The 14,606-nt window shown below is 49.8% G+C and overlaps 1 protein-coding gene across 5 annotated transcripts in view; it reads left to right on the top strand.

Annotated features, from left to right (window-relative positions):
- The window catches only part of TDP1 (tyrosyl-DNA phosphodiesterase 1), a 59,716-nt gene that overhangs the window by 17,128 nt on the left and 27,982 nt on the right, over positions 1-14,606 (top strand). For all 5 annotated transcript variants that reach the window (XM_066388257.1, XM_066388258.1, XM_066388259.1 and 2 more), the window contains exons 7-13: positions 1,153-1,245; positions 6,020-6,187; positions 6,622-6,700; positions 9,842-10,027; positions 10,625-10,673; positions 13,309-13,375; positions 13,735-13,842. In XM_066388257.1, coding sequence (XP_066244354.1) covers positions 1,153-1,245; positions 6,020-6,187; positions 6,622-6,700; positions 9,842-10,027; positions 10,625-10,673; positions 13,309-13,375; positions 13,735-13,842 — 750 coding nt within the window. The remainder of the gene's footprint in view (positions 1-1,152; positions 1,246-6,019; positions 6,188-6,621; positions 6,701-9,841; positions 10,028-10,624; positions 10,674-13,308; positions 13,376-13,734; positions 13,843-14,606) is intronic.

Here is a 14,606-nt window from a genome sequence, read left to right as displayed (position 1 = left end):
TTAAGTAGCATTTTGGTCTCAATAGAAACAACTAGTCAGGCATAGTTACTGCCTTAAGGAGTGGATCTCTGCTTGTGTAGAGAGCTTAGACTCCTGAAATAATTAGGAAACAATCAGGAGGCCAAAAATCATGCAACAGTAGATGACAAAGTAAAGCAAGGCATTTAAGGACTCAAGGGGCGGGGGGTGTACAGGCAAGTGTTCTACAAAGTGCATAGTGTATTTCATTTTCACAACAACCCTGTGGCGTAGAAAAGGGGTTGATCCTTCCCGTTAAGCACAAAGACGGTTCAGGGGCACAGAATGACTTGGGGGTATATAAAGGACTTCCCTGGGGTCACTGGGCTTCTGCCCGGTGAAGACTGGCTTAGGTCTTCCAGCCTCAAGGGGAAAGCTCTTATTCGTACACCGTTCCCCTCTGCCTGGTGGATATTGAACGGGAGAAGTCTGTGCTGCCTGGGGAAGCCCCGCGGGGAAGAGAGGACTCAACTCGGACTTGAACGGAGGGGAAAAGGGAAGGTTGGCCTCAAGCCCAGGTACACTGGGGACAAGTGTGGATCTGTGGAGTAGGGTATGAAAATGAAGCCTCTTTCAAGAGGTTTTTAAAACTGCAACCCGCAATATGAAATGCATTTGACATTTCAGTCAACACGCACGCCATGCTTATACGGTTAAACAAGTTTCAGAAACCAGTACCGAATTAAATATAGGTAACACACTCTTGAGTCTGTACCTTACTTTGTTGCCATTTTTAAAAAAATGCTAGTAATGGCCCAGTGAGAGGTTGTGACCATACTTTGAAAGACACCGGACAGGATGCTTCCTGTGGTCCCTAATAGTAACAGGATGCTGAATACGATAAGGGCCACCCTGGGGCCAGGGTCCCGAGTGCCAGGACTGGCCCCATGGACACGATGGGGCAGAAGTTCATGGACCACCGAATACTTGGAGCATTTGGGAAGGTGGTTTTCTGTCTCGCACGTGTGCAGACTTGGATAACGTGTAGAGGAAGGAGGATTATAAATGGTAGAAGTCTGGGTGATGGAAGGTTTAAAGAATTCTGAGGTAATGACATTTGCATTAGAAAGGTATCACTTTTTTTTTTTCGGTACTGTTTGTTAATGCTTTCCGACGCCTTTTCTGTTGTTCAAGGAAAATGATGCTTCTGCTCTACGAAGAAGGCCTCCGGGTCGTCATCCACACGGCCAACCTCATCCGGGAAGACTGGCACCAGAAGACGCAAGGGTGCGTGGTTCTGCTCACTTCACTCCGCGGCCCCGCTGTGTCTGCGGAGACGGGGCAAAAGCCAGACTTTTTTTTTTTTTTTTCTATCATTTTAATTATAAAAATCCCCACACCTATGGCGTGGAAAAATGCACATGCAGGAGAAAACGATAACGTTCCTTTAGGACCTCCCCCCGGTGCTCTGTCCTGAGGTGTCTGTGTTCCTGGTTAGTGTGTAATGATCCACAACCATCCCTGTTCTACGTGGGAATCCAGGTCGGTGTCTGCACACACGGACGGGGTTTTCTCCATCGTTTTCACCAAGCGGCATCGTAGGCGCTCTGCAGCCACGTGCGTCCAAGCACGCGAGGCAGGGAAGAGGGTGCCGGGTGCAAGGGCTGAACCCCTGTGTCTCCGGAGGTGAGACCCACCAGATCGGGTCGCCTTCTGGTCTCCACGTGGCCCGCGCCCCCTGGTGCTCAGGCTGGGCGCTGCCCAGCGAGGCACAGGAAAATGTGGGGCTTCATCCCGTGCTGAAAATGGCCCTAAGCCCCAGTCAGCGGCCTTTCCCTCCAAACACACCCGCACTGCTGGACCCTTAAAGCCTTGGACGTGTTCATGGGGCGGTGAGTCTCAGGGAGACTTGGACACGAGGGTTGTCCAGGCGTTGTTTATACTGCTAACCCTTTGTCCTCGGTGCACATGTGTTAGGTCTCGTTTTCTATCTCTTTTTTAAGAGGGGTATGGGTTTATTTTTAGGGATTTGCCCAAAGCAGGTTTTAACCATTGTTCTCCCTCCTGGTAAGCCCCTGATTGTGACTCGCTTCCACTTACCTTTCTTTCATGTAAGCCACTAGGGGCAGCCTTGCCTCCTGGTAATGAGGGTTAGGAGCCGGTTAGGAGCCTTCTGTGTTAGAAGACACTTGGGCATTCGTCCAGTGCCCTCTACTGCCACCTCCCCTGCCAGCCTTGCCCCACATCTCACGCCAGCCTGTGCTAGAACCCCTAGTGTGGGTGTGTTAGCTACCTGAGTCCCAGTCCCACCTTGGGTTGGGCTGACACAGAGAGCCTTCCGGCCTCCACCTCTGGGCCCGCTTCGACCGGAGTGTGCACGTGGGAGAAGAGGTGCCTCTCTTCCCTACGATGGTCTGTCTGGGTTGAGAGGTGGCCCTGTGCCCGGAGCTGACATCACTTGTTCCCTCCCCGGCCACAGCAGGTGGCTTGGCACCCCACCCCTAGTTCCTGACAGTTTTCCTTCACGCATGTTTAGTCCGAGTGTCACACTGAAAACACACTCTTGCAGCGCAGTGTGACAGCGCCTGGTCCAGGGCCGGGGTCGCCGCTCTGTCCCGAGAGCCCCAGCAGCGGGCTCTCCGTCCCCCGAGTTCCGGGTCACCCCGGGTCACCACACTGCTGCTGGCTCAGGAGCTTCCAAGCCGCAGGGTTGGGTTTTGGGGCTCCTGACTACTAGGTAGCCCCATCAAAAAAAAATGTCATGAATATGGCTTTTCTTGGGGAAACAAATTAATGTAATGAGCTGAATTTATCAAGTTGGCCCTCCGTCATGGGACTCAAAGCATCTCACTCCGGCCCCAGCCCTGCTCCTTCTGGGTCGGCAGCTTGAGTTGGTGACTGTGCCTCCTCGGGCCTCTGGGGATGGCTGTACCGGGGAAGGGATTGAGGGGAAGGACTGGGGTGTCGATTTTTTTCCTTAAAAAGAAAAATTCAAGTTTAAAAAACCATTGACTCGGTAGGAGCTTCTCATGGTTTAAAGTTCAGAAAGAACGGGCTGTGAAACACACACCCCCACCCCCAGCTTCCCTGTCACCGCCCGGATGGGGCGCTTTTCTCTCCGGGTCCACCCGCGTTCTCTCCTGGTCTACCGCGTTCTCCTGTTCCACCCGCGTTCTCCTGTTCCACCCACGTTCTCTCCTGGTCTACCGCGTTCTCCTGTTACACCCGCGTTCTCTCCTGGTCTACCGCGTTCTCTTGTTCCACCCGCATTCTGTTCCACCCACGTTCTCTCCTGTTCCACCCACATTCTCTTGTTCCACCCGCATTCTCTCCTGTTCCACCCGCGTTCTCTTGTTCCACCCACATTCTCTTGTTCCACCCGCATTCTCTCCCGGCCCACCCGCGTTCTCTCCTGGTCCTACCGCATTCTCCTGTTCCTCCCGCGTTCTCTCCTGGTCCTACCGCATTCTCCTGTTCCACCCGCGTTCTCTTGTTCCACCCGCGTTCTCTCCTGGTCCTACCGCATTCTCCTGTTCCACCCGCGTTCTCTTGTTCCACCCGCGTTCTCTCCGGTTCCACCCGCGTTCTCCTGTTCCACCCGCGTTCTCTCCCGGCCCACCCGCATTCTCTCCCGGTCCACCTGTGTTCTCTCCCGGTCCACCTGTGTTCTCTCCCGGTTCCACCCGCGTTCTCTCCCAGTTCCACCCGCATTCTCTCCCGGTCCACCCGCATTCTCTCCCGGTCCACCCGCGTTCTCTCCCGGTTCCACCCGCGTTCTCTCCCGACCCACCCGCGTTCTCTCCCGGTCCACCCGTGTTCTCTCCCGGTTCCTCCCGCATTCTGTTCCACCCGCATTCTCTCCCGGTTCCACCCGCGTTCTCCTGTTCCACCCGCGTTCTCTCCCGGTTCCTCCCGCATTCTGTTCCACCCGCGTTCTCCTGTTCCACCTGCGTTCTCCTGTTCCACCCGCATTCTCTCCCGGTTCCACCCGCGTTCTCCTGTTCCACCTGCGTTCTCCTGTTCCACCCGCGTTCTCTCCCAGTTCCACCCGCGTTCTCTCCTGGCCCACCCGCATTCTCTCCCGGTCCACCTGTGTTCTCTCCCGGTCCACCTGTGTTCTCTCCCGGTTCCACCTGCGTTCTCCTGTTCCACCCGCGTTCTCTCCCAGTTCCACCCGCGTTCTCTCCCGGCCCACCCGCATTCTCTCCCGGTCCACCTGTGTTCTCTCCCGGTTCCACCCGCGTTCTCCTGTTCCACCCGTGTTCTCTCCCAGTTCCACCCGTGTTCTCTCCCGGCCCACCCGTGTTCTCTCCCGGCCCACCCGTGTTCTCTCCCGGTCCCACCCGTGTTCTCTCCCGGTTCCACCCGCGTTCTCTCCAGTACCTTGTAGTTTCTTGTCTTGGTTGCCATTTTTAAAAGCCATTCAAAAGCAGTTATTTTGTGTAATCTTCATAACTGGTCTGCCGGGGCGCTGCTGACCTCTTCGGCTACACAGGTGTCCCCGCCTTCCCCGTGGCTTCTCGGCCCGCCCTTGAATGCCTCACTTTAGAAATGATGTGGCCCACGATCGTGTCTCATCGTATTCTGTGAAGTGTTAAGGAAAACTCACGCCTGAGTATCCAGGTTTAGGAAACTATGGTCCGTCCTGCTCCTCCCGGGCCCTCCTGTGTGTGGGCGTGGCGGCACTCCGAGAGGACCCGCTCCGTCTGCCGGCTCCACGTTGCTGTGTCCACCCGGCCCACCCGCTCATTTTACACACGGAGGGGCGGAGGCTCAGAGAGGGGATCGGGCTGCCTCAGATGACCCAGCCAGTCAGAAGCAGGTGCATTCAGAGCCTGGGCTCCAGTCTCCGTCATGCTGTGTCACTCCCTGTGCAGCGGATTCCCTCCGGTGGGAGGGGAGGGTGACACCCACCCTGCTAGAAGCCCTTACGAAGGTCATGAGATGCACAGCAAGGATCCTTGAGGTTCTGGATGCTTCCTGCTCTGATGGCCTAGTCTCGCCTGTCTCCTTTGAGGGCTGGCAGGTGACAAGCAGAATTCGGCAGTCTCTCTCTTGGCTTAGTGGGTGGAACTGCAGAAGCAGCCCCAGGAGGGAAAGGGCAGGGACAGCTAATGCACCCTAGCGCTTCCTCAGTTGGACACTTTGATCGTGACCTCCTGGTGACCTCATGTGCGTCCCTGTGAGGTGGGACTGTTAACCGGAATTTGCACATGAAGACTCTGAGCACAAGAGGTTTGAAGTGTACTTTTTGTAATCTGCCGCGGTGCAGCTCAGAGAAGGATTGGGATTAGATACAGTTGTTTTCCGTTTGGGTATCATATGGAAGTTTGACAAAGAGCATTTATTTTTCCCTTGGAGAAAAAGAATGGATGAAATGAAAGATGTCTTTAATATTTTGTTCACTGTATGTTTTGAAAGTCAGTGGTTCATGTGACTAATATCATTTAATGTGGTGTATACTCAATTCCGGACACCGGGAAAGCATCGGAATGAAACTGCCTCAAACTGCTCTAGCGTATGCGTGGAAATATAAAAACGAGTTGTTTTAAATACTAGATTTGCACATACTTTTTTAGTATAACTTTTATTGTTTTTGACTTGGCTAAAGACCTACACTGATGTAGTGATGGGCAGAATCTCGCTGAGGTTTCTACATGTGGTGTGGACTTGTCACCATTGGGAGAACTGTGAGCTGTGGTCATTGTGTTTCAGAAAGCAACGTGGACGGTGCAGGGGGGTGAGGAAGAGGAGGAAGAGGAGGAGGAGGACGGCGTGGGGAGGGCGGAGACAGGGCCTGGGCGGATTGGATTGGGAGAGGCGGGCAGAAGCTAGGTCTCACTGGGTCTGAATTCGCAGTGACGTGTTTGACAGTCATTCTGAACGTGATGGGAGCTGCCCGAGTGGTACAATCAGATCTGTGTCCCATGAGGCTCACTGTACTTATACCAGGCAGAGACAGGGAGCGTTCACCTCTTCCTCGGGGTGTGTAATCAGTGCAGAAATGTCACTGGGACCCGTTGCAGCCCCGACGGTCAATAGTCCTTTTCTCCCGTTCCAGAATATGGCTGAGCACCCTGTACCCACGAATGGCCCACGGAACCCACAGATCTGGAGACTCAGCAACTCATTTTAAAGCTGACCTCATCAGCTACTTGGCGGCTTACAACGCGCCTCCTCTCAAGCCGTGGATAGACATCATCCAGGACCACGACCTCTCTGAGACGAGGTACGTGTCATCTTCGCAGTTTGGGGCGCTTACAATAGGTAGCCCCTTGGGAGCCACGCAAAGTCTGGAGTCCAACGGTGTTGGAAAGAGGTTGCATGTCATTTGACTGTCCTTCATGACGTGATAAGACGAGAAGGTTGTCACTGCATCTCCTGGTTCTCAGCCACTCATGTGGAAGCCAGGAAATCTCCCACAACCCTTTAGTACCCTTAAAATGAGCGAGTCCTTTGCCTGGTACCTTACGCCAGGTAAGTTGATGTACTTGAAAATGAGTTTAAGTATCAGTTACTCCTCCGAGGAAGCACCCCAAGGAAATGGATTGGCTCTTAGAACATTTCACGATGATATTAGTTTTCATGTGTCTATTTTGTGATTTTGGGGGGGCCATAAATCACATCACTGCATTCTGTAATTTACGTTTTATATCTTTGTAGCGTTTTCCTCATTGGATCCACCCCAGGACGCTTTCAAGGAAGTCAGAAAGATAATTGGGGACACTTTAGGCTTAGGAAGGTAACAGAATTTTTTACTATTTAACATTTAAAACAATTTAGTATATACTCTCTCCTTTTATAACTCTATGTTTTGATGGCAGCATCACAATATCTCTAGCACAATTCTGGGCATATAGAAGGACCATGATAAATTGATTGTCTAATTATAGTTTTCAGTTATTTTTAAAGTTTCGTTATGCCTCTTCTATAGGTGTAGACTGTTCTAAATGGAGGTCTAGTTATAGATCTTAAAATGAAGATAGAGACTTCTCATTTGTAGCTTTTGATCAGCATATTGAGGACTTTTAACATACAAGTTCAACAAAGAACAGAATGTAGTGTTGAGTAGAGGCTACAGCTGAGCCAAAATGTATTTTATTTACTAAACCAGTGCCCTTAAGAGAATTGTTACTACAAAAATGACATTTGCTGCTGGTATGAAAATGAACAGAGAAAGGTCTTTAACAAAATAAAACAACAAGCAAGTTGAAGATTAAAGTTTTCTTCATCTCCTTTTAGGAAAGTTTACCAACCTTAATAATATCCCTACAGTGGCTTTCTTAAAAGCCTTACCTCTTTCTCCATGAATTATTTAGGTTATGTAAGAATTCCCCTTGGTTAATGAAAATTTTATTTTTATTTTTTTAATGAGACCACAGCTGAAAGTGGGCAAGATCTCACAGACAGCATCTTCACATCTTGACCTCAGAGTACAGCACTCTGCCCAGGTGCATGGCTTTGCAGGTAGATGCCCAGACCTGGGCTCAGATCCTCACCTGGAATTCACAGTCATGTGACCTTGGCTTGCTCCTCAACCTCCCTCTCTTGTCATCTATAAAATGGGCATAGTGGTGCTTCACAGCCCTGGCAGGTAGTTCATTTGGTTAGAGCGTCATCCTGATACACCAAGGTTCAATCACCAGGAATTCAATCACCAGGTCAGGACAGATACAAGAATTGACCCATGAATGCATAAATAAGGGGATCAACATTTCAACATGGTTTTCTCTCTCTCCCCATTTCCTCTGTCTTCTCTCTAAAAATCAATAAATAAAATATTTATTTATTTACGTACTTACTTACTTATTTAATTTTTCTTAAGTGATAAGCAGGGAGGCAGATAGACTCTTGCAGGATCCACACAGCAAGCCTCCTACCAGGCAATATTCTGCCCATCTGGGGCCTTTGCTCCATTGCTCTACAACTGAACTATTTTAACAGCTGAGGCAAGGCCAGTCTTCAGCACCCAGGGCCCAACTTGCTCCAACCGAGCCATGGCTGCAGGAGGGGAAGAGAGAGAGAGAAGGGAGAGGGGGAGGCGTAAAGGAGCAGATGGGCGCTTCTCCACCTGTGTGCCCTGACCAGAAATCGAACCCGGGACATCCACACTCTGGGCTAAGGCTCTACCACTGAGCCAACCAGCCAGGTCCAATTTAAATGAAGTAATGGATGCGGGCCCATGCTGAGTGTTCAGTCAGCTTTGTGGACTGGTGGTTCAGGCAGGCCAGGCAGCAGCACGTGCTGTGTAAGATCACAGCCTCCCTGGAAGAGGAAGAGCCTCTTAGAGTTGTCTGACCACTTTCCACACGCAGTAGCTCAGGCTGCCTCACAGCTGCCTCGCGGGGGAGACGGGTGGTGACCACAGAGTTCCGTTTCATTGGTGTAAATGGAGCCGAGGGCCATGTCCGGGCTTGTGCAGCCGACTGGGGGCTGAACGCAGAGTGGACACCGGGTCTTGTCGTTGTCAGTTCAGCCTTGTCCCCTACACGGTGCTGCACCCAGGGGGCGACTTGAGAACGGTCTGGGCTTTTTGGTAGGACTGTTTGTAAATGTTGCTGCCTAAGCTGTGTGTGTGAAAGAAAATACACGTTAAACTAAACAACACGGCAGTCAGAACACGAGTTCCACGGCGGCAGGGACGGCACTTCCCGTTCTTGCTGTCTCCAGCCTCTGGGCGGACACTCGGTGTGGACGGTTAAGTGGCGAGGATTTCCGGATGCTCTCTGAATTGTTTCTGAAGCTTTGCACAAGTATCGAAGCAGGAAATACAGGTCAATTTTAGTGCTTAAGGTAGTATTATGTACATGTCAAAGGTTCTCTCTTATTTTAAGAGTAGCAGAGCTACCTGGAGCCCAGTGTTAAACCTTTTTCAGATGCTAGGACTCAAAATGTACAATAATTTGGCTTCTGTGTACTGTGTAGGCATATTAAACAACCATGATTTCAAGGAAAAATCTCACTTCACAGACAGCTTGGTGGTTTATCGGCCATTCCTGCTAACGCGGATCTTTTAAATTTCTTTTTATCTGTTTTTGCTTTTAGTACGCATCAAAGAACTTTGGTTGGGAGAAGAGGACATCTCCCATCCACTTACTCCATTAAAATAAAGTATTTTTAGCATTTAAAAAAATGTTTCCCAATGAAGAAAAAAAATTGTATTATGTGGGTATGAAATTGATCGCTAATATTGTCAGCATTTCTTTGCCGATTTGGGAATTCAAGGGTGGAAAGCCGTGTCCTGAGCTGTTACAGCGTTTCTGTCCGTACCCGTGAGTGTGACCGTGTGACCGCCGCGTTCACTCTGTCCGCACGCGTGAGAGTGACCGTGTGACTGCCGCGTTCACTCTGTCCGTACGCGTGAGAGTGACCGTGTGACCGCCGCGTTCACTCTGTCCGTACCCGTGAGAGTGACCGTGTGACCGCCGCGTTCACTCTGTCCGTAAGCGTGAGAGTGACCGTGTGACCCCCGCGTTCACTCTGTCCGCACGCGTGAGTGTGACCGTGTGACCGCCGCGTTCACTCTGTCCGTACGCGTGAGAGTGACCGTGTGACCGCCGCGTTCACTCTGTCCGCACGCGTGAGAGTGACCGTGTGACCGCCGCGTTCACTCTGTCCGCACGCGTGAGAGTGACCGTGTGACCGCCGCATTCACTCTGTCCGTACGCATGAGTGTGACCGCCGCGTTCACTCTGTCCGTACGCGTGAGAGTGACCGTGTGACCGCCGCGTTCACTCTGTCCGTACGCGTGAGAGTGACCGTGTGACCGCCGCGTTCACTCTGTCTGTACGCATGAGAGTGACCGTGTGACCGCCGCGTTCACTCTGTCCGTACGCGTGAGAGTGACCGTGTGACCGCCGCGTCCACTGCCGTTCTCTCCCAGTTGCTGAGGGAGCACGCGCCTCCCATGCCCGCGGCGGAGCCCTGGCCCATCGTAGGTCAGTTCTCCAGCATCGGCTCCATGGGGGCTGACGAATCCAAGTGGCTGTGTTCCGAGTTCAAGGAGACCTTGGGGACCCTGGGGAAGGAGAGCAGGACCCCGGGGAGAAGTGCCACTCCTCTGCACTTGGTAAGTGCGCTCGCGACAAGACACGAGCTAATTCTTTGCGTCCTTTAGTCCCCAAATCTTCCTTTGACATAGGGGGGGCCCCATGGGTCGTTCGGGATGGAAGCTGTTGTGTTTGTAATCACGTGGCCCTTGTTTCCTGTGGCACGAGGGGGGTGGGGGGTCCGTGGGGCTCAGCCACAGCGGCACGGCGGCCACCGACAAGCCCGCGGGTCTGTTCCCTCCTCGAGTCGTCCGGCCCAGGAGAAGCTACTGGGTAAGGCACTGCGGGCAGAATTCTGAGCATTGGTGAGTACTGAGACGCCTTGCAGTTCATAGTTAATTTTGCATTCAAGTCAGTGTCGATTCGGCATTTCAGAGGAGAATCTCAAATCGAAGTTTAATTTTATATAATCGTCAGATTAATCACTGGATATTCCATTTCTTTTCCCCCATAAGATGGGAACTTTTTAAAGTTTAAAGCACATTTTCCAAGCCTCTAACTGTTTTTAACTGAGATTTTTATTTTCTTAAAACCTAATCAGCACTTCTTTTAACAAATAGTTTCTTCAACATGGTACCTTCCAAGTTTTATTGGGTTTTTTTCTTATTTATTTTTAGATCTATCCTTCGGTGGAAAATGTACGGACCAGCTTAGAAGGGTATCCAGGTAATTGTTGGGAAGACTGTCACAGTTGTATTTTTTTGTGTGTATATTTCATAAATGCCCCAGTCAACTTTTCAAAAACAAATAATAAGAACACCTTCCTCCTAGAATGAGGAAAATATTGGTTAGAGCAGGGGTCAGGAAACTTCGGCTGAGAGAGCCATGAACGCTACATATTTTAAAATGTAATTCCATAAGAGCCATACAACGACCCGTGTATGTTACACGTTATCCAATAAAAATTTGTTGTTGTCCTGGAGGACAGCTGGGATTGGCTCCAGCCACCTGCAACCATGAACATGAGCAGTAGGAAATGAATGGATTGTAATACAAGAGAATGTTTTATATTTTTAACGCTATTATTATTTTTATTAAAGATTTGTCTGCGAGCCAGATTCAGCCATTAAAAGATCCACATCTGGGCCCTGGCTGGTTGGCTCAGTGGTAGAGCGTCGGCCTGGCGTGCAGGAGTCCCGGGTTCAATTCCCGGCCAGGGCACATAGGAGAAGCGCCCATCTGCTTCTCCACCCCTCCCCCTCTCGTTCCTCTCTGTCTCTCTCTTCCCCTCCCGCAGCCAAGGCTCCATTGGAGCAAAGATGGCCCAGGCGCTGAGGATAGCTCTGTGGCCTCTGCCTCAGGCGCTAGAATGGCTCTGGTCGCAACAGAGCGACCCCCCGGATGGGCAGAGCATTGCCCCCTGGTGGGCGTGCCGGGTGGATCCCGTCGGGCACATGCAGGAGTCTGTCTGACTGCCTCCCCGTTTCTGGCTTCGGAAAAATACAAAAAGAAGAAGAAGAAGAAGAAAAAAAAAAAAAAGATCCACATCTGGCTCATGAGCCATAGGTTTCCGACCCCTGGGTTAGAGGTTTGGGGATGATTTTTTCCCTTGGAAATAGCAAATTTTGAGCACTGGTGATGTTCCAAAGATGGTACAGTTGGGTAGTGTGTATGTGTTAGTTAATCCTCACAGTAACCCCCTGAGCGGTCGTTAACCTCATTTCTACCAATAAGGCTTCTCGGCCCTCGGCCACCGACAGCTCGGCTGTCCAGGCAAGACGTCCGAACGAAACCATCTTCCTCCATGGCCCCACGCCTCCCAAAGCAAGACTAGCATGCCTTGCTCTGGTCTTTCCCCCTCCCTCCCCACCTCCGCATCCTCCCTGCCTGTGTCTAGGGTCCTTTGTGGCTCTTTCGAATATAAACCCTGGATACAGATATATATTGAAGGCTCGGAATTTACGTTTAATGTTGAGATGACACCGTTGGTTTAGCCTGGCTGATACTTCTCATCACTCAAGAGCTTCACCTGTAAATGCCCAGGATGATTTTGCAGACATCACCTTTTCTCTGTTTCTGTCACATACCAGTGCTGGGCACTAAACTTTTATTTCAGCAGTTCCCCGGATAGTGCCTTCCGGAAGGGAATGACCAGAAACCTGAAGCACGGGCGGCTCTGCCTAATGGGAAGTCCAGGTGGGCACTACGCCTGGCTGGGAGCAGAGTGCTCGGGCTGTAGACTAGTTTAGTCCACTCACTGCTGGACAAACTGGGTGTGACCCTGCCAGAAAAATCCTGGTGGGGTTTGCAGTGTTTTAGCAAGTATGTCGCTTTTTAATGGCAGAGCGAAAATCATTTCACTGAGACTCAGGGATGTAATGGTGTGTTTATTGTTTATTTGTCTGTTTGTCTTCTTCCTGCACTTCTAATAGGCTAGATCCATTCAAAGCATACTTTTTTAACAGAGAACATATTTTCAATAGAGCTGTTTTCTAACTGGTCCTGAAACCCTGAATATGTTTTTAGTAATTTGCTGTAGGAGATGCAGCACGGCCAAGTTGGCGAAATTGAAAGCCCTCTTTGGGTAGAGATTACTGTGGAGAAGTTCCAACCTGTGTTTGGAAAGTGACTGATGGAATCTACAGTGGAACTTGCTTCTTTTCAAAGATGAACAAAAAAATTGGCTTTTAATTGTGTTTGCACTTGGAACCATATCTTTATTTTCTTTGCAGGAATATGGCTTTTAGAATTCCTTTTTTTTAAAAACCTAACTGTTTACTAAACATCTTAATTAACCTATTTTGGTGATCATTCTGTCCTGTGTGTAAGAATCTGTTAAGCTAGTACGAAGTCTGTTCGGAAGTAGCAGAGGAGCAGGGAAGGAGGCAGGAGAACCCGTTCTCCAAGGAGTTCTCAGCCTGGTCTGCCCCGGGGGTCCCGGTCTTGGGCAGAGACAGGAGAGACAGGCCAAGGGTGTCTCACTTCATGAGGACGACAGGATGGGACTGGGTTCCTCCCATGTTTTTTCCTAACACTTCAAATCTACTGTTATAGGTATTAAATTACCACCCCCACCCCACACACACACACATACACGTGTGATTAAATGGTTTTTTCTTTGCAGAGAGTAAACATTTACATTTAATATGCATCTCTAAGAAAGGAAGACCCATTGAGAGAACAGTAGCCAATACAGTCTAGACATTTTCTTTTAAAGAAATATTTTATAAAAAGAAATAGTGGAAGTTGTTTTTATTTTTTCCCTTTTACCTCCTTTGTTTACTATAGCTTTTCTTCTTCATGAGGGATCCTCAAACTATGTTCCATAAGCATTGTTACTCTGTGTTTCTTCTTTCAAAAGCTGGGGGCTCTCTTCCCTATGGCATCCAGACGGCAGAGAAGCAGAGCTGGCTTCATTCCTACTTCCAGTAAGTGACTGGTTTAGAATGCTGTTCTTGCTTCTTGGGGAATAAGAGGGTTGTTTCTGTCAGGTGTTTTTCTTACATAATATTGCCGTATATTTTAGCTACATCTATTAGTGATAGAAATAATTAAAAAGAAGACTTTAAACATCTTTTCGGAATGGATTCACACCCAAGAGTAAAATGTATCTCTGTGGCGTTTCCGCCTGGAGAGAATTTAGGAAGATGTCACGGGTTGTATCAAAGAGAATGGTGTACTCACCGGTTTTTAGATTCTAGTTCTGCTTTTCATTCAGTCTTCTAGTATACGGATTATGACCAGTTTGTACTTTCTTGCGAGTGATTTGTGTCTTTGCTGTCACTAGCCAGTGGGCAGCCGAGACGTCTGGCCGCAGCACTGCCATGCCGCACATTAAGACGTATCTGAGATCCTCTCCGGACTTCAGTCAGCTTGCTTGGTTCCTTGTCACAAGGTAAATAGTCTTTATATTCTGGATGGGAGGGGGGTTTGCAGTGTGTTTGTAACTCCTGCTCTCAATACTGAATGAATTTCCAAAACGTGATTTTATGAATTGTCCTGGGTTTTGTGTGTGTGTCTCTTAATGTGAGCCTTTGTAGAGAAGGCAGCCCTGGCCTGATTTTACCTGCAGAGCGTTCCAGTATTATTAGAGGACACCTGTGAGACATCACTTAGATAATTTAGAAAATGCTTAGCACCCACTCTCTCAGCCCTTCATGACAAGGGAAGATGTAGACCCCAAATATAAGTGACACCTACCGGTAACTTTTGTTTGTTTGCCGCCTTATCTCAAGTCAGAACATCCCAAACTGAGCTCAGCTCTAGAGGGAGAGTTCTTTCCCAGCATTCTTTGCTTTAGGGGAGCCTGCCCGCTCTGTTCATCGGGCTTAACGCTCGGTGGTCCTCTCGTCCTGTTCCTTCCTTTGGGCGTTCTGCAGCGTTGACTGGGGTCCTCCTCCCGTGGATGCAGGACACGCAGGGTAACACAGTAAGGCTGACAAGTGCATCTGATACGCTCACAATTTCAGAGAGGTCAGAAACAGACACAGAGGAACAGCAATAGGAAGAGAGATGATTTTTGGTTGAGGCGGGTGTGTGGATGCTGTGGAAATACCCATCAAAGCCTATTCATCCTTGATGTGTGTCAAACTTTGCTTTTCTAATCCCTGAAATTACCAGGACAGATACATATCACCTGGACTTCTAAAACGGTCACCT

This window comes from Saccopteryx leptura, chromosome 6, assembly GCF_036850995.1.
Source record: "Saccopteryx leptura isolate mSacLep1 chromosome 6, mSacLep1_pri_phased_curated, whole genome shotgun sequence".
NCBI classification, from domain to species: Eukaryota; Metazoa; Chordata; class Mammalia; order Chiroptera; family Emballonuridae; genus Saccopteryx; species Saccopteryx leptura.
This window is presented reverse-complemented; position numbering and strand designations above follow the sequence as displayed.